The sequence below is a fragment of the Carlito syrichta genome, unplaced genomic scaffold (assembly GCF_000164805.1).
Source record: "Carlito syrichta isolate Samal-C Ts95f unplaced genomic scaffold, Tarsius_syrichta-2.0.1 Scaffold307345, whole genome shotgun sequence".
Classification (NCBI taxonomy): Eukaryota; Metazoa; Chordata; class Mammalia; order Primates; family Tarsiidae; genus Carlito; species Carlito syrichta.
In genome coordinates this window covers 452,770-473,075 of record NW_007251441.1, presented here as the reverse complement: position 1 = coordinate 473,075, position 20,306 = coordinate 452,770, and the positions used below count along the sequence as shown (strand labels likewise).

General features: G+C 38.3%; 1 protein-coding gene across 3 annotated transcripts in view; it reads left to right on the top strand.

The window, feature by feature from the left end:
* The window catches only part of N6AMT1 (N-6 adenine-specific DNA methyltransferase 1 (putative)), a 36,915-nt gene that overhangs the window by 3,984 nt on the left and 12,625 nt on the right, over nt 1-20,306 (top strand). The window contains exons 4-6 of one of the 3 annotated variants that reach the window (XM_021715755.1): nt 6,395-6,478; nt 12,798-12,939; nt 14,258-14,370. In XM_021715755.1, coding sequence (XP_021571430.1) covers nt 6,395-6,478; nt 12,798-12,939; nt 14,258-14,364 — 333 coding nt within the window. In that variant the 3' untranslated portion in view covers nt 14,365-14,370. Of the gene's footprint in view, nt 1-6,394; nt 6,479-12,797; nt 12,940-14,257; nt 14,488-20,306 lie in introns of those variants that run through there. The other 2 variants (XM_008064468.2, XM_008064469.2) reach the window with 2 other exon arrangements.

The window sequence follows — 20,306 nt, the reverse complement described above, 5'->3', positions numbered from 1 at the left end:
AGTCCTTCCGCCTCAGCCTTCCAATTAGCTGGAACTACAGGCACGCACTGCCATGCCTAGCTTATTTTTTGATTTATTGTAGGGATGAGGTCTCACCATGTTGACCAGGTTGGTCTCGAACCCGCAGGCTCAGGCAATCCTCTTGCCTTGGCCTCCCAAAATCATGGGATTACAGGTTTGAGCCACCACACTCAGCCCAAAGTAAACTCATCACTGACATAATCCATCTTCTCCATAGTCAAAAGGAATTCATATTGGTTTATACAGGTCAGGCGTCTTTCAATCAGAAGCAACAGTGAACTCAATTCAAACTGGCTTAAATTTTAAAAAGTTGGTGGCTTCAGATACAGCTGTCCCCATGAACTCAAATAATTTTACAAGCATCTTTTTCTTAGCTCTGAACTCCTCTCTGGTAAAGTTCCTAAGCAGCCTTTCCCTTTGTGGTAACAAAATGTCTGCATGTCTACATCTTATTTCTCAGCAACTCTTCAAGAAAAGAAGCCCTTTCTACATAATTTCTCTAGCAAAAGTTCCAGAATAAGTATTATTTGGATCAACTTAGGTCATGTGCCTCTCTTTCAGTCTCTCACTGTGGCCAGTGGGGATTTGAATATGAAGATGATCGGCTTCGATGTGGATCATAGTCCCACTCCAGGAGCTAGATTGGGTTAAGCCTTATCCAGGCCACTTGGATTGAGAATGACAGGAGGTAGAGCTTCCCTAGCAAAAGTCAAGGAGATGTAATCAGATAAAAGGGAGAATGGGTCCTGGGCAGGTTAAAAAAAAACAAATGACAACTACAGAACCATTGCTTTATTTTACAAAGTTAACATCATGCATTTTCAATTTGCCGTTCCTAAAATATTTTAGATTATAATAGAAAAACTTGAATACTTTTAAATTTGTGAGTTTTTTTTTAACTTACTGAAATACCTTTTTATAAGCAAAAATCATAATAGTGTGTACTAGGTGGGCATAATAAATATAAAATACTTTCTGTGCTCCTTAGCCTGTGTTATTCTTACACTGATGAGGATAGGTAGTTTTCCTGTGTTTTTACATTTACAGATGATTTTGTAACTTAGAAGGAATCAAAACTGTGAGATAAAAAAATTTTTATATTACTAGAAGTTATTATTGCTACTAAAATCTAGAGTATCAAGAAGGGTACTCATGTCATTTATATGAGAGATTAATGTGGTGATTTTTAAAAATTGTTCTTTGCTTGTTTATTTATTTGTTCATTTATTTTTTGAGACAGGGTCTCACTATGTTGCCCAGACTGGTGTCAAACTCCTGGGCTCAGGCAATTCTCCTGCCTCAGCCTCCTGAGTAGCTGGAATCACAGGTGTGCACCACCATGCACAGCCTGATTTTTTAAATTTTAAATATTTCTTTAATGTGCCTATAATTAGTGTTAAATATACAGTTTTGATAGAATTGTAAAACGTCAGAGATAGAAGAAATTCAGAATATCTTTTTTTTAGCAGGTATGAAAAAAGAAGTGAGGTTTTTTTTAAAAGTCACACAGCTAATAAAATGATAAATCCAGAGTTTAAGCACAGATATTCTGAATCCAAATTTAGAAGTTCCACAGCTGTTTTGGGACATGATTGGTGGTCATTTATGCCAGAATCAGTTCTTCAGTAAAGTTGACCGTGATACTGAATATTTACTATTGGCAAAGAAGTAAGCAAGATATAGGCATGAGCGAAGGTATTATGGTCAATTAACACTTTGTACTGAGACATCTCAAGAATCGCCTACCGGCAACTTGACCACAGATCATAAATCTAACAAAAACTCAGATGTGTCCCCTCTCGGGGAGCAGGAAGAGATTGCTGGTGATTATATAGGACAAACTTATGCCAGCACAATTTTTTCAAAAATTTATATTTCCTTGAAGTTTTCCATTTAAATTGCATGAGAAAGCAAATAAAGAGATGGAATATATGGTATACTGAGATATGATCGATCAGTTGAGAAGTGGTTTTTAGGAATCACGAGTGTGTCTTTTCCACATCTTCTTTGAACAACAGATTGGACAATAAATTACCTATTATGAATACGGGAGGAAGAAAATGCTACTGCACTGTCTGCTCAAATAGTAAAACGCCAGGTGGAAGACGTCAAACAAATTACTGTTGCACATAATTTTGCATTGTATAGACTTGGGCTCATTAGTATGAATACATGTTACCAGTAGCTCTTGCCTGTAATCAGTACTTTGAAAGGCCAAGGTGGGAAGATTGCTTGAGGCCAGGAGTTTGAGACAAGGTGGGAAGATTGCTTGAGGCCAGGAGTTTGAGACAAGCCTAGGCAACATAACAAAACCTCATCTCTACAAAACCAAAAATTAGCCAGTCATGGGGCACACACCTGTAGTCCCAGCTACTCAGGAGACTTAGGTAGAAGGGTCACCTGAACCCAGGAGGTTGAGACTGTCGTGAGCCATGGTTGTACCACTGTATTCCAGCCTGGGCAACAGAGTGAGACCCTGACTCAAAATAAATAAAAAAATAAAATAAGATACATTACGTATTTTCTTACATACTTAAAACACACTGAGCATAATTTTACATTGGGGTAATTAGTGCGAATATCAGTTGTTATTCTGTGCTATAAATGGTAATGCCGAAATTTGCCTTTACATTAGATAGCTGTAGTCTGTAGTAATTTTGAGTTTTTATTTCTCTTTGTCTATCTTTTTGCTTGCTTTATGTGGCCATATTTCACTACTACCTATCAGTAGAACCTCCGCTTTCCTTTTTCATGTGCTTTGTGCTAGAAAACCAAACAACCAATTTAGTTAGCCTTGAATTTAAACTAAGAGGGGGCTCTGTAGAAGTACGTGCTTCTCATTTGAATAAGGACTGTGTGTTTTGCTGTATGGATTTAAAACTTCTCATCAGAGCCCTTTTTTTGCTTACTTCCTAGTTTTTGGATATGTTCCAGGGCTGTGAGACTACCAAAGCTGAATATGGATGAGTGAGAGATGCCTGTGATTTATATCTTGTCCATAGTGACGTTCTTATTTAAGTCCATTTTCTTTTTAACTCTTTAAGATTTTCAATTTTTTTAATATCAATTTTGCCTTTATTAAACATCTAGTGTGGCAGAGATTATTACTATATAGTGCCTCGGGGGCCATCATAAATAGTTACAAAACAAATTCTTTTTTAGTTTCCTTACCCAGCATATCTGGAAAATTACATTTTGAAGTTTATTTTAAAATTTGAGAAACTTGATTTTGTTAGGGAATTGAAAACAAAGCTTTTGGTTATTTCAAATGTATTTCCTCATTCTAGTATTCATACGGGAGAAGACAAATTAATCATCTTTTGACTTGGAGACAAGGCTACATCTGAATCACTTCTCAAAAACTGATTATCTTTTCTCTTTTTAAATGAGTAAAGAAAAGTTACCTCTTTAAACATCTTGTCAGAGGTATTACTGTTAACTCAGTTAACACTTATTAGTATGTTAAAAATGGGATTGCTAGAGCCCAAAAGGGATTGTGGGAGAAAGGCTTGTTCCTTTCCGTCTGGCGGCAACCATCAGCGGTGAGCTGGGATGGTTCAAGTACATCCTGGATCTGTGGCAGAAGAAGCATTCGGACTGCTGCGGGTGCGCTGCTGACAGTACCACCAACCCTCGCACCGCACCGCACCCTGCGCCCCACGCGACCCGACAAGGCACGCAAAGCCAAGCAAGGTTATGTCATCTGCCGAATCCACGGGGGTGGCCACAAATGCCCTGTTCCCAAGGGCGCGGCCTAGGACAAGCCTGTGCACCAAGACGTCAGCAAGTTTAAGTTCACACAGCCTGCAGTCTGTGACCGAGGAGCGAGCTGGACGTCACTGTTGGGCTCTAAGAGTCCTGAATTCCTGCTGGGTTGGTGAAGATTCCACATAGAAATTTTTTGAGGTTATCCTCATCGATCCATTCCATAAAGTCGTCAGAAATAAAAAATGAGCTGGGTGTGGTAGCGCGCGCCTGTAGTTCCAGCTACTTGGAAGGCTGAGGCAGAAGGATCCCCGGAGCCCAGCAGGTCGAGGCTGCGGTGGCCGGGAGTGGCCACTGCACTCCAGTCTGGGCGACAGAGTGAGACTCCAACTAAAAAAAAAGCAAAAAAAAAAAGAAATCCAGACACCCAGTGGATCATCAAGCCATTCCACAAGCATCGGGAGATACGGGGGCTGATGTCGGCGAGTCGCAAGAGCTGTGGCCCTGGGAAGGACCACAAGTTCCACCACACCATTAGTGGCTCCCGGCGTGCAACCTGGAGGAGGCACAACACTGCACCTGCACTGCTACGGCTAACCCAAGTCGTGTTTGTACCCCCCCCATTAAACAATGAGGACAGTCCTGTCTGCTTAAAAAAAAAATGGGATTGCTTGTAGAAATGTGAATTAAATGAAAATTCTAGGGCATTATTTCTAAATATATGTAAGTAGCCCAATGATATGCCCAATATTTAGGAAGTATGACTGGGTATTAAATAACTTTGATTCATATAATATAAAAGCTATTACCTCCCTAATTCTCTTTCAACTTTTCTCATCACATTAAGAAGGTCTTGGTTTGGCTCTTTAACACCTTTTTTACACATACAAATGCCCCTTTAACAAAGAAAGTACAGGCATGGTTTATGCTGAGGCTGGTAACAAGTAACTATAACCTAGTAACATTTTTTGTTTTTATTGCATTTATTGTAATAGTCATTTCTATTTCCAGAAAGTAATACTGATATTCCATTTGCAGTTGTATTATTTAACAAAAAGAGATCCATTTAAAGAACAATAACCAGTAAATAATGATAGGTATCTATGCAGATATGGGAAAAATTGTGAGAACGTTAATAAAATAACTGTAGTTGTGGACATTTCTTTGAGATCCTTCAATATTCCATCTCAAGAAACAGGCTCAGAATTCATGAGTAAGAGTCAATACAAAGTAGTAATTGAAGGAAATGATTTTGGAGGTAAGAACTTATCCACATATACTGTTTTTACTCTACTATCCTGTAAAGGCATAGTGTGACGTTCTCAAACATGATTTTTATCACTTTTATTTACTCAATTTAATCAGAAAAATACTGTGACACTTTACCCTAAATGTACTTTCTTTACAAAAGACATTTTTCTTGTTGTTTCATAGAAAATTACACCAAATTTAAAGATTTTTAAAATGCCAGACAAATACTATTTTCAGTGTTTTTCCTAGTATTATCAACTCTTTCTTTGATATCTAAAATCTCTCAGACAATACATTTACAAGTAATTGAAGAAATGGAAAGCAAAAAAATCCATCTTCTGATATTTTCTGTCATTCAGATATATTTTCTGTCATCTCATAAAACATTTATCTTGGTTATAGAAAATAGATGTTTTAAGTTAGTGGCAATCACTGTAAAGTTGTACGAAATCTATAAGAAGATGTGCTACAGAGTTAGAGCTTGTCTCCTCACCATTTCGTCTTCTAAAAGTGAAACCAGGCCAGGTGTGTTGGCTCATGCCTGTAATCTCAGCACTTTGGGAGCCTGAGGCAGGAGGACTGCTTTCACCCCAGAATTTGAGACCAGCCTAGGCCACATAGCAAGACTTCATATCTACAAAAAAAAAAAAAAAGCCAGTTCTGGTGGTGCAGACCTGTAATCCTAGCTTCCTGGGAGGCTGAGGCAGAAGGATCACTTGAACTCAGAAGGTCACAGCTGCAGTGAGTTGTGATCGTTTCACTGCACTCAACAACAGAGTGAGACCCCAACTCCAAAAAAAAAAAGTGAACCCAGAGTGTAAACAAATGTGCTGTTGAAGAGCAGAGGAGCAGAGGCTTTGCTGAACATTTTATAAAATGTTCTTTCTGATAGTTTGATTTCTTTACTTTTAGTTAATTGCATATATTCTTTATCTGAACGAAACTGTAAAAAATACTTGTCTTCATTTCTGTCTACAAATGTGGTCACCTAACATGTTATTTTTTCCTAAAAACATGGGAGAGCAGAACACTTTTATTTATATTTTTAACTTTTTTTTTAATTTGAGGATCATGGGGTGTATGTGAGGATTTGTTACATAGGTATATTGAGCAAAGGCGAGATTTGGGCTTCTGATGAACACACCTTCCCAATGGTAAGGCTGGTGCCCAATGGGTGGTTTTATATCCCTTATTCTCCCTCCTTTTGTATTATCTGATATCTGTTGTTACCATCCTTACACTCATGTGTGCTCAGTGTTTAGCATCCACTTGTGAGTGGGAACATACAGTATTCAGTTTTTTGTTTCTGTGATAATTCACTTAGAGTGTTGGTGGGAGAGTATTTTTAAAAGTTGATTTGTTAATTATTTAATTCAGAGTTTAACTTAAACCTCTTACTGTTGTTGAACACATTTAGGTCAAAGGCTTGCTACCAAGATTAAAGGGAAAAGTTGATCTTCTGGTGTTTAATCCCCCCTATGTCGTGACTCCACCTGAAGAGGTAAGGGATACAGCAATGTAAAATTATTAATATTTTTAGCTTTTTGTCTCTGAAATCAAATACACATCATCATTTGAAATCATTCAGCTGCTACTAACACAAACAACTTGGTTTTTACTTCTAGTAGTTAGTAATCAAGTTCTTACTAGATATAGGAAAAGAAACTTCTTTACTAGATATAGGAGAAAAACTAAAATAATGGAAATACAAACTGTGACCCATATCTGTCATTAAAAATCCCATCTAAATCAGGTCATAGTTGGTACTAGTGCAAGAACAGGCATACAGACCAATGGAACAGGATAGAGATTCCGGAAGCAAAGCCTCAATTTCTCAGCCAACCCATCTTTGACAAAGCCTCCAACAACAACCACTGGAGAGAGGAGAACCTATTCAGTAAACGGTGCTGGGAAAACTGGCTGATCACATGCAGAAGATTGAAACAGGACACCTACCTATCACCATACACAAAAATTAACTCTAAATGGGTCAAAGACCTAAACATAAAACCTCAAACTGCAAGAATCTTAGAAAATATAGGAGACACCCTTATGGAAATTGGAACTGGCAACCAATTCCTGGTCAAAACCGCAAGTGCCCATACTCTTCTAAGAGATAAGATAGACAAGTGGGACCTCATCAAACTGACAAGCTTCTGCAAAGCAAAAGAAACCATCAAGAGAGTGGGGAGACAGCCCACAGAATGGGAAAAAGTATTTGCCAACTGTATATCTGACAAAGGCCTAACATCTAGGATCTATGAGGAGCTCAAACATGCCAAAAGGAAAAACACAAACGGCCCCATTAAAAAGTGGGCAAAAGACTTGAATAGACACTTCTCAAAAGAAGATATATGGGCAGCCAGCAGATACATGAAAAAGTGCTCAACCTCACTCATTATCAGAGAAATGGAAATCAAAACAACATTGAGATACCACCTAACCCCAGTAAGAATGGCCGTCATTAATAAAACAAACAGCAACTAATGCTGGTGAGGATGCAGAGAAAAAGGAATGCTTCTACACTGAGGTGGGAATGCAAAATAGTGCAACCTCTTAGGAAGACAGTGTGCCAATTTCTGAAAGAACTAGAAATTGACCTTCCAGATGACCCAGCAATCCCCCATTGGGAATATAACCAGAGGAACTCAAGTCATTCTACCAAAAAGATACCTGCAATGCATGTTTGTTGCAGCTCTATTCACAATAGCCAAAACGTGGAACCAACCATGCTGTCTATCGAAGCTGGACTGGATAAAAAAATTTGGGACATATACACAATGGAATATTTTGCAGCCACAAAGAAGGACAAACATATGGACTTCGTCACAACTTGGATGGGTTTAGAGTCTATCATACTCAGTGATCTATCACAGAAACAAAGAACAGAGTACCATATGTTCTCACTCATAAGCGGACCTTGAACAATTATCATAATACTGTAAGAAAGGGATTGGCAGTAGTGTAAAACTGCCGGGGGTAGGGGATTGGTATTTGCAGTTGAGGGAAACTGCCAGGGGAGGGAGAGGCAAACCCTATCAACAAGGGTAACTGTGTAATGAACATTTATATACCTAACCTGAATTGTACCCTACATCTTTAAAATAAAGCATAAAATAAAATAATAATTTAAAAAATCAGGTCATAGTGTTTAAATTCATATATGTGAATACATATTATGTATATAATATCCATCAATATATGTTACATATATCCTTTATCATGAATAACGAATTTGCAAAGCAAAATTTTTTTATCAACCTTAAATTCACATAGAAATTTCTTCTGGAAGTTTCAGGTTTCCTCTTTGCACATGTATTACCAGAAAGTGGGACAGTAAGGCCAAGTCTCATTTCAAGTAGGGAAAAAAATCTTGTAATATATGATTTTTATTTTTATTTTTCTGTCTCAGGCTTATTTGTACATATAGCACAGGAGGACACCAGCCCCACACAGACAGCAGTCTAGGGACTGGCAGAAACCTCTACTCTGGAGCCTTTGTGGGGGCCTGGGCACCTTTGGGAACCTGAGCAGAAGCTTGAGTCCAAGCTGGAGCTGCAGCTGAAGCTGCAGCCTGGGCCTTAGCTTGATCCTTGGCCTTTGACCAGCAGAGCCTACGGCCCTTGGCAATGTGGGCATGAATGCACTTTTCAAGCTTGGGTTGGGCAATGTAGGCAAGTCAATTAAGCTTGTGGCTAGGACCCTGTGGGATCTTGGACTTAACCTCCTTGGCCTTTATGAGGGCCTTGATAGCCTAAGCATGTGTATTCATGACCTTGGCATTGTTGGCCTATATCTTCTTCAGGCCCTTCTTGTAGTTCTTGGCAAAGTGCATGTTCCTCAGGAACTTGCGGTCCACCCCCTTAAGAGACTCGTATCTTTGTCATCAGGGTTTCTTGATGCCATTTCTGTGTCATTTTCAGAACTGGTTCTGTGTGGTGTGGTTCTTGGACTTGGCCATGTCTGCACTGTAACCCATAGGCAATTTATGATTTTTAAAATCTCAGTAAAGTGCAGTAACCTTTTCCCAGGTATGATCAAAGTTTAATAGGGGACTAGCTTTTCTTTAATTATTGTGTTTATTGTATTTTTTGAAAATTATTCCTTGGCAAAGCTGATAAACTTTCCATTCACCTCTATACCAAGATGGGAAGGATGCATTTGGCTCCTGTTACTACTAATGGCAGTTAAATAGTGAAAGAACTGTTGCTCCACTGACATATGAACTCATATAAGAAGGAACAAAGTCATTGTCATAAGGAGAACAGCCATTGAGGGAAAGGAAATTTATTAAAACTCTTTAGGAAAGTGCTATGGAAATAAATATTAAGAGTGATAAAAATGTTTCAATCCAATAATCTTCATCCTTGAACTTTTAAGATAAATCAACAGTAGAATAAATTGAAATTCACAAAAATATGTTTCTTTAACTATGATGGCAAATAATGTGAAACTGTATACGTAACAGAAGAGAAGTAGTTAAATAATTTATGATCTATCAGGTCTACAAATGTAAAGACGAGTAAATGAAAAGAGAAATTTCTGTAGTATGTTGACTTAAATGGGCTTTTTTCCTCCCATGCTCCTAGCTCTAAGACATGTGCATCTCCTGAGCCTTACAGCTATTGGGACATATAGGTGACTGAGTCTAGACAATGCCTGAGGCTTTTTTGCAGTCCCAACAGAGAGAACTAGTATCATATTCTTATGAGCTGGGCAGTTAACTGAAGAGCAGGATCAAAATATAACACAACAAAGCTGTCTTGGACCTTTAAAACATGTTTTACATAGTAAAACATCAGGAAATGAATTAAAAGGAATGAGTTCACTATCTAGACCTGAGTAAGTAGCCTGGAAACCCAATGAAATAAATATTTCAGTGCACAAAGCATGAAGACAAAGAGAAGAAAATCACAAAGGTAAAAGATTTGAGACTTAGAGATTAGATTAGATCCAGGAGACATACAAATAATCGGAGTCAGTGCTTATAAAAAGTTGTGACTGTACTTACTAGTGTATCCAGAAACATGAAATAAGGTTCTTTTGGTTTGTCCCTGTAGTCTGTGAAGGATCAGAGTGCCACAGCAGTTGACCCAGGTAGTGGATAAACAAAAGTCCACCAAACATGACTCCTCCTTTATGAAGATGGAACCCTCCCTTCTGTGGCCTGGAAGAATGTGATTGGGGCGGGGTGCAGTGGCTCACTCCTGTAATCCCAGCACTTTGGGAGGCCAAGGCAGGAGGATTGCTTGAGCCCAGGAGTTTGAGAGCAGCCTAGGCAACATAGTAGGACTGCATCTCTACAAAAATCAAAAAATTAACTGGACATGATGGTGCACATCTGTAATCCCAGCTACTCGGGAGGCTGAAGTCAGGAGGATTGCCTGAACCCAGGAGGTTGAGGCTGTGATGAGCCATGATTGTGCCACTGTACTCCAGCATGGGCAACAGAGTAAGACCCCGATTCAAATAATAATAAACTGGGCGTGGTGGTGCATGCCTGTAGTCCCAGCTACTCAGGAGGCTGAGGCAGAAGGATCACCTGAGCCCAGAAGTTTTAGGCTACAGTGAGCTGTGATCATGCCACTGCCCTCCAGCCTGGATGACAGAGTGAGACCCTTACTCTCAAAGGGGGGGGTTGGTACCCGACAATCCTGGAGAGTCATCTCTACTGCAAGTAGATAAACAAGCTGAGCATCCCTGGGCAGTCATATCACAGAGGGACCCTAATTTGTATTGGAACAGAGAGACAAGAAAGAGACAGACCTGGCAGAGACTGTCATCACCATGCATGCTTGCCACAGGCCATCTTACCTGATGAAACCACCAAAGAATGTGCTCCATTAAAATAAGGAAGAGGAAGATATGGATCCCAGAAAAAGAGAATGTTTAACCCAGGAGAAAAGCAAAGGAAATGCCAGGAAAAAGAAGTCTTCATTAGAAAGATCTTGACAAAAAATAGCTGATAAATTTCCAACTATGATTAACTTTGTGGAAAATTATATTGAAGCTTATGATAGATATGTGAATGATTAGATTCAAGGAAAATTAAGTAAATGGACACAGTTAATGCCCCTCAATACTCAAATAAGATATGATACTTTTCCACCAGAAAATATTATACAACCCTTAAAAGAATGAATTAAGCAGGGCACAGTGGCTCACGCCTGTAATCCTAGCACTTTGGGAGGCTGAGGTGAGAGGATTGCCTGAGCCCAGGGTTCAAGACCAGCCTGGGCAACTTGGCAAGACCTCGTCTCCATAATAAATCAAAAAAATTAACCGGACATGGTCATGCACACCTATAGTTCCAGCTACTTGAAAGGCTGAGGCGGAAGGATTGCCTGAGCCCAGCAGGTCATTGCTGTGGTGGCCATGAGCATGCCACTGCACTCCAGCCTGGGCGACAGTGAGACTCCAACAACAACAATAAAAGAATTAGAACTAAATCACATGACATGAAGAGATTTTTATAAGGTATTGTTCAGTGGGAGAAGCAAGATACAGGTAGGCATATGTAATATAATCCTGTCTTTGTAAAACATGGACAAAAAGAAAAACTTGTGTGTGTAGAAGGTAGGGGTGAGGCAAACAAACAAAACAGTAAAAGGAAAAAGTGTGGCTTTTGTTTATTCATTTTTCTTCAAGCTTTATTGGACTTGAAGGTGTGACTTTTTAAAAACAAGCATATGAGTATATTCCTTTTTTCATAAAAGTATATATGCATATGATTATTCCTTTCCTTCATAAAAGTATATACGCATATGACTATAGTTATAAAGGAATTATTTTTAGTAGGAAAATATATGCCATATAAATGAATAAATTAAAGGCATGACTGCATATAAATAATTTAAACTAAAATATAGACAAAGACCATGGAAGGAAATAAGAAAACTGTTGTATTAGGGTTAAAGTACTCTTTAATTCTTTAATTTTGAAAACAATATACAATGGTAAGGATCTAAAGATTGGTAATACTACATAAACTCAGATTTTGTTTCTAAAATAGTTTGTTAGAGGAAAAATGCTTCAGTATACTTTAATATAATAAATGGGTTTCTATAAAAAGGTCTGTGTGTACCAGCCTAGGCAACTTGGTGAGACCTCAGCTCTACAGTAAATAAATTTTAAAAATTAGCTGGACATGGTGGCACATGTCTATAGTTCCAGCTACTTGAAAGGCTGAGGCAGAAGTATTGGCTAAGCCCAGCAGGTTGAGGCTGCAGTAGCAGTGAGTGTGCCACTGCACTCTAGCCTGGGTGACAGAGTGAGACTCTGACTCAAAAAAAAAAAAAAAGTCTGTGTGTTTTATACTTTAATCTAGAAGAGATCCGGATGTGTTGGAAGCTTTTAAAGCTTTTTTACTGAACAGTAGATCTATTATACAAGCTTCCCCTTCTAGCATCTTTCTAATTTTTCTATATTAAGTAGAAGAGTTTCCTATGTCTCTCCATGTAAGCATTGTATTAATAGTAACAACTATTATTAAGCCCTTAATATGTGCAGGGCATTGTTTAAATATACTTACTCTTTAATTCCTAACAGTGGATAAAAATTAGTTTTTGATTGTATAGACAGACCTATTATTTTTTCTAATTTTATAGATATGGTAGGAAACTAATTCACAAAGATTACTAATCTACCCAAAGTTACCCAAACTAGAAAATAATGGAATTTAGATTCAACTTTACTGCCTCAGCAGTAAAATGCAAAATATATGCTTGCTTTGTCATGTTACTTGTCAAAAAGATTCAGTTTGTGATCTAACTCAAATTTGACTTGAGTTAAAAGAAAACATTTTTTCTAACTGGTCACAGGTAGGAAGTCATGGAATAGAGGCAGCTTGGGCTGGTGGCAGAAGTGGTAGAGAAGTCATGGACAGATTCCTTCCGCTGGCTTCAGACCTACTTTCACCAAAAGGATTATTCTATTTAGTTACAATTAAAGAAAACAATCCAGGTAATATAGACTAGTTTATCATTTAACTATTTACTTTACTAAAATCAAAAGTTAATAAACAACTGTAATTTATAAAATGATCTGGCATGTTAATGAATTTAATCACTGAGCTAATATAGACATAAATTTGTGTTGAAAAAGAAAGAGTTTTTTTGGTTTTTGTGCAAGCTTATGGCCACCGCAGCCTTGACCTTCTAGGCTGAGGCAGCCCTTCTGCCTCAGTCTTCCAAGTAGCTGGGACTCCCAGCATGCGTTACCATGCCTGGCTAATTTTTTGATTTATTATAGAAACGAGGTCTTGCCATGTTGCCCAGGCAGGTCTTGAGCTCCTGGGCTCAGCCAGTCCTCTTGCCTCTGCCTCCCAAAGTGCTGGGGTTACAGGCATGAGCCACTCACTGTGCCTGGCTTAGAAAAAGATTTTAAGAGAGAAATTTTTCTTGTTTAAAAAAGTATTGTCTTCTTTTCTTTTTTGGTGGTTTATTCCCCATTTATAAACTAATATTCAAGTACAAAATATCTTAATTTCTTTTTCTAACTCCTCACCCTCAGTATTGTGAATTTTCTCTCTACCCTCTCAAGTCTTCATGCCCTTGACAATTTTGCTGTGTACTCTTTAGTTCATCTGAAGTTTTATCATGAAAGTTTTCTTATTGTATGGATTTTTATATCTTGGTTTTCAGAATACTTTATAACTAAATTGACTGTAGTCTTCTCTTTTTCTGTACATCTTGTTTTATTTTTATCTTATATCTTTTTTATCTTATATCTTATATCCTCAGCCCCTCACATTACATCATGATTACTAGTTTTCTTTCTTTTTTTGTAACTCCATTTTCTTAGTTTAGTCTTTTTAGTTTTACTTTATAAAAGGAAGATTTTGCTTTTCTCAATAAGCTACTTCATTTGCTTTTGCTGTGCAGTGTCACTATTCGGTTTGTTCATACCTTCATTGACCTTTTTTATTCAAAGGGAAGGCTATAGGGCAGAGATTGGAGCCAGACAATTAAAAAATGGATCACTTGCTATAATAACAAGGATAACTAATATTTCTGTTAAGTTCAAAGTAGGCTACCAGTGCAAAGTAAGCCATTCTGTCTGATTAGAATACTCAGCAACACCTTGGAAATACAAAGGCTCCCATCTTTCTGAAGTCCAGTTTCACTTTAATAGACATTTCCTTGGTATATGTTGTGTTGTTAGATGAATATAATTTATAAATAGTCTGTACTTATCATCTTATTAAACTGCTTAGTGATCAAACACATTTCCAAATGATTTAACAGAATTGACCTTTTGTTTTGATTTTTTTTCATTTTAGAAGAAATTTTGGAAACAATGAAGACAAAAGGTCTGCCAGGGACCACTGCACTTTCCAGACAAGCAGGCCAAGAAGTTCTTTCAGTCCTCAAGTTCACCAAATCCTAATACACAGTATGTGCTGAGAGCTAGAGGAAAACTGAATATACTCAGCGGATTTTAAAACTGAAGTCATTCCTTGGTTAACAAGGAATATTATGAGAAATTTGTCATAAATAAGCCAGGCATGGTGGCTCATACCTGGTGGGAGGATTGCTTAAGGCCAGGAATTCAAGACCAGCCTGGGCAACAAAGTGAGACCTCATCTCTACAAAAGAATAGTCAAATTAACCAGGCATGGTGGCACACACCTATAACCCCAGCTACTTGGCTACTTGAGAGGCTGAGGCAGGAACATCACTTGAGCCCAGGAGGCTGTGATGAGTTGTGATCATGCCATAGCACTCCAGCCTGGGTGACAGAGTGAGACTCTGACTCAGACAAAAAAAAAAAAGAAAGAAATTTGTTATAAATAAAAAGGTGGAAAGGTAGGATATTCCCTTTCACCCAAAAATCAGAATTATTTGTACAACTGCAAGTAAATATGTATATTATATTTATAATTTCCATTTTATATATACACATTATATTATGTATGAAAGGATGTTTATTTCAGCGTTACTTATAATAGCAAAACAATGGAATCAACATGAGTATCCATCAGTAAGAAAACTGGTCGAGTAAATTACAGTATATCCATTTCACTAAGCATGCAGCCATTAAACATGAGTCAGGTCTGTATATACTGAACCAGAAGGATTCCATGATGTATTGAGTGAAAAGATCAAGTTGCAAAACAGTAGTATTCTGTATGTATGTTTTTTAAAAACCAACAGAGAGGGGATGTCTGTATGGGTATATAAGAAAGTCTCAGAAGATAAATAACAGGTGGGAATGGGGAAACTTTTATTCTTTTGTGGTGGCATTAGCATGATGATAATGTTGGAGAATGACAGTGGATTATCATAAGCTTAACCAAGCTGTGACTCCGGTTGCAATTACCGTGCCACGTGTGGTTTTATTGCTTGAGCAAATTAACACATCCCCTGGTGCCTGCTGTGCAGCAGGTGATCTGGCAGATGTCTTTCCATAAAGGCAGTTTTCTTTCAGTTGGCAAAGCCAGTAATACACCTTGATTGTTATATCTCGTGTATATCAACTCTCCAACCCTATGCCATAATTTAGTTCACAGGGATTTAGATTACCTTTCACTTCCACAGAATATTACACTGATGAAATTATGCTAACTGGACCTAGTAAGTGAGAAGTAGCAACTACTCTAGGCTTATTGGAATGGCGTTTGCGTCAGAGGGTAGGAAATAAATCTAAAGTGGGCCTTCTATCTTAGTGAAATTTGTAGGGATTCAGTGGTGTGGGACATGTTGAGATATGTCTTCTAAGGTGAAGGATAAGTTGTTGCGTCTGGCTGCTCCTGTAACGAAGAAAGAGCACAACACCCAGTGGGTCTCTTTGGGCTTTGAAGATTATTTTCTTATTTGAGTGTGTTACCCCAGTCCATTTATTGGGTGACTCAAAAAGCTGCTAGTTTTGAATAGGTTCCAGAACAAGAGAAGGCTCTGCAATGAGTCCAGGTTGCTCTGCACATTGCTCTGCCATGTGAGCTGTGTGGTCCAGCAGATCCAGTGGTGCTTAAATTGTCAGGGCAAATAGGGATGCTGTCTGGTGCCTTTGGCAGGTGAATCTCAGTGCAGGCCCTTGAGATTTTAGAGCACGGCCCTGCCATTACCCACAAATGACTACTCTCTTTTTGAGAAACAGCTACCAAAAGATAGAAGAGGCAAAGAAGGATTCTACCTTAGAGCCTTCTGTCAGAGGGAGCCTCATTCGCCAACACCTTCATTTCAGACTCCTAGCATCAAGAACTATGAATAAAATGGTTTTAAGCCACCCAGTTGGTGGCACTTTGTTATGAAAGCTGTAGGAAACTAATAAAATTATAAAATTAAAAGTATTATTAGGAATAGACATGGATCCTAAATGATAAAAGTATATTCATCAGGTAGATACAGTTCTAAACTTGAATCTAACCCATATAATAGCCTCATACTATATACAATAAAGAGAAATATAAGAAAAAGTTGACAAAGCTATCATACAGGAAAATTTCAAATCACCTCTCCCAATTACTACTATATCAAGGAGACAAAAAAGACAAAGCTGTAGATGATTTTGAACAATAGAAATGAGTTTAATATAATAAACTAAAATAGAATCTGAAACTACAATTAGAGAATACATATTCTTTCTCAAACACTCATGAGATGTTTACACATAATTACTCCTAGTCCAAAAACAAATCCCTATAAAATTCAAGCTTATATTCTTTGACTACAAAAGAATTAGGTTATAGATTGATAAGAAAAAGATAAATTTTAAAACTCCCCATACATTTACAAAATGTAGTTTTATTTATTTTTCTTTTTTTCTTTTTTTCTTTTTTTTTGAAGCAGGATTTGGTGAGAGTACAGAAAAGTTCCCAGAACAGGAGACAACCCAAGGAGGTTGCCCACAATGCTTTTTTTTTTAATTATTAATTTTAAAATTGTAGAGTACAATTCAGGGTTAGGTATACAAATATTCATTGTGCAGTTACCCTTGTTGATGAAGTGTGCCCCCCCCTTACCCAGGCAGATTCTCACTTCTGCCAATCCCACCTCCTCAACCCCTCACACCCCCGCAGTTTCCCGCTACTGTCAATCCTTTTCTTATAGTATTATGATAGTTATTCAAGGTCTGCCTATGAGTGAGAACATGTGATACTCAGTTCTTTGTTTCTGTGAAAGACCACTCAGTATTATAGACTCCAATTCCATCCAGGTTGCTGCAAAGTTCATGATTTTGATCTTTATGATTGCATAATATTCCATCATGTATATGTACCACATTTTTTTTTATCCAGTCCTCTTTTGATGGGCAGCACAGTTGGTTCCATGATCTTGCTATTGTGAAGTGTTCCCTTTTCGCCACATTATCTCCAGCACCTGTTATTTTTTGTTTTTGTTTTTGTTTTTGTTTTGAATTGGTGTCTTACTCTGTGGCCCAGACTGGAGTGCAGTGGCTGCTCCTGGCCACCGCAACATAAACCTGCTGGGCTCCGGCAATCCTTCCACCTCAGCCTTCCAAGTAGCTAGACTACAGGCATGCGCTACCACACCCGGCTAATTTTTTGATTTATTGTAGAGATGAGGTCTTACCAAGTTGCCCAGGCGGGTCTTGAACCCGCGGGCTCAGGCAGTCCACTCACCTCAGCCTCCCAAGGCACGGGATTACAGGCTGAGCCACCAAGCCCGGCTATTTTTTGAGTTATTGATGATGACCATTCTGACTGGAGTTAGGTGGTATCTCAGTGTACTTTTAATTTGTATTTCTTTGAAGACTAGTGAGGCCGAACATTTTGTCATGTATCTGTTGCCTGCTCATATGTCTTCTTTTGAGAACTGTCTATTCATATCTTTTGCCCACTTTGTAATGGGGCTGTTTCTTTCTTTTCAGCACATTTGAGTTCCCTGTAGATCCTAGATGTTGGGCATTTGTCAGACATACAGTTGGCAAATATCTTTTCTCAGTCTGTGGGCTGTCTCCCTCTTCTCTTCTCTTGAGGCGGGAGGATTTCTTTGGCTTTGCAGAAGCTTTTCAGTTTGATGAGGTCCCACTAGTCTATCTTATCACTTACGGCATGGGCATTGGAGTTTTGATCAGGAATTGGTTGCCAGTTCCAATTTCCATAAGGGTGTCTCCTGCTTTTTCTGAGGCTCTTATAGTTTGAGGTTTTACATTTAGGTCTCTGATCCATTTAGAGTTGATTATTGTGTATGGGGATAGGTAGGGGTCCTGTTTCAATCTCCTGCATGTGGTCAGACAGTTTTCCCAGCACAATTTACTGAATAGGTTCTTCTCTCCCCAGTGGTTGTTGGTGGAGGCTTTGTTGAAGATGAGTTGGTTGAGAAATTGAGGTTTTACTTCTGGAATCTCAATTCTAGTCCATTGGTCTCTATGCCTGTTCTTGTGCCAATATCAGGCTGTTTTGATTATTGTAACTTTATAATAAAGTTAAAGTTTGGGAATGTGGTACCTCCTGCTTTTTTTTTTTTTTTTTTTGCTGAGGATTGTTTTGGCTATTCATGGCCATTTATGTTTCCATATGAATTCTTATGCTGTTTTTTCTAGGTCTGAGAAGAATGTTGCAGGTAATTTGATGGGTATTGCACTAAATCTGTAGATTGCCTTAGGGAGAATGGACATCTTAACAATGCTGATTCTTCCGATCCATGAACATGGAATATTTTTCCACCTATTTGTGTCATCTTTGATTTCTTTCAGCAGTGTTTTGTAGTTTTCATTGTAAAGGTCTTTCATATCTCTGGTTAGGAAGATGCCAAGGTATTTCAGTTTTTTGGTGGCTATTGTGAAGGGAACTGTGCTTTTTATTTGGGTTTCTGTTTGTTTATTATTGATGTATAGAAATGTGATTGTCTTTTGCACATTTATTTTATACCATGAGACTTTGCCAAAGTCCTTTATCAGTGCAAGGAGGTTTTTGACAGATTCTATTGGGTTTTCCAGGTATAGAATTGTGTCGGCCAGGCTCGGTGACTCAGCCTATAATCCCGTGCCTTGGGAGACCGAGGTGAGTGGATTGCCTGAGCCCACAGGTTCGAGACCTGCCTGGGCAACTTGGAGAGACCTCATCTCCACAATAAATCAAAAAATTAGCCGGGCATGGTAGCGTGCCTGTAGTTCCAGTTACCTGGGAGGTTGAGGTGGGAGGATTTCCAGAGCTCAGCAGGTGGAGGATGCGGTGGCCAGGAGCGGCCACTGCACTCCAGTCTGGGTGACAGAGTGAGACATGAGACTCTAACTCAAAAAAAAAAAAAAAAAAAAAGAATCATGTCTGCAAAGAGGGATAATTTGATTTCCTCTTTTCCTATTTGGATACTCCTGATCACCTTTTCTTCTCTTATTGTTCTAGCTAGAACTTCCAAAACTATGTTGAACAGAAGAGGTGAGAGTGGGTATCCTTGTCTTGTTCCAGTTTTCAGGGGAAATGGTTCCAGTTTCTGTCTGTTTAGCAGAATGCTGGCTGTGGGTTTCTTGTAGATGACTCTTATTATTTTGAGATATGTTCCATCTATGCCTAGATGTTCGAGGGTTTTTATCAGGAAGGGGTGCTGGATTTTATCAAAAGGTTTTTCTGCATCTAATGATATAATCATGTGGTTTTTGTTTTTATGTCTGTTGCTGTATTTAATTATGTTTATGGTCTTACAAATGTTGAACCAGCCTTTCATCCCAGTGATGAAGCCTATTTGGTTGTGGTGGATGATTTTTGTTATGTGTTGTTGAATCCGGTTCGCTAGGATCTTGTTGAGAATTTTAGAATCTATGTTCATCAAGGATATTGGCCTGTAGTTCTCTTTCTTTGTTGGATCTTTACCTGGCTTGGGTATCAATGTATGTTAGCTTTATAAAATGATTTGGGGAGAATTCCATCTTTCTCAATCACCTGGAATACTTTTAATGGATTGGTATCAGTTCCTCCTTGTATGTTTTGTAGAATTCTGCTGGAAAGCCATCTGTTCCAGGGTATTTTTTTGTAGGTAGTTTTCTTATGACATAGTCAAGTTCCTGGATTGCTATTGGTCTTTTTAATGTCTCGATTTCTTCTTGTTTCAACCTGGGGAGGTTGTGTTCATGTCAGAAAGTTCATTTCCTTTAGGTTTTCAAGTTTGTTTCCATACAAGTGTACATAGTAGTCTCTGATAATCTTTTCTATTTCTTCAGGATCAGTTGTGACTTCATCTTTTGTGCTTCTGATTGAGTTTATTTGGGCTTTTTCTCTCTTTTTCTTGGTCAGTCTAGCTAGGGGACCATCAATCTTGTTTATCCTTTCAAAGAACCAGCTTTTTGTTTCATTGATTTTTTTTGTTTGTTTGTTTGTTTTATCTTTTTGTCTTCTGTGTCCTGGATTTGGGCTTTTATTTTAGTGATGT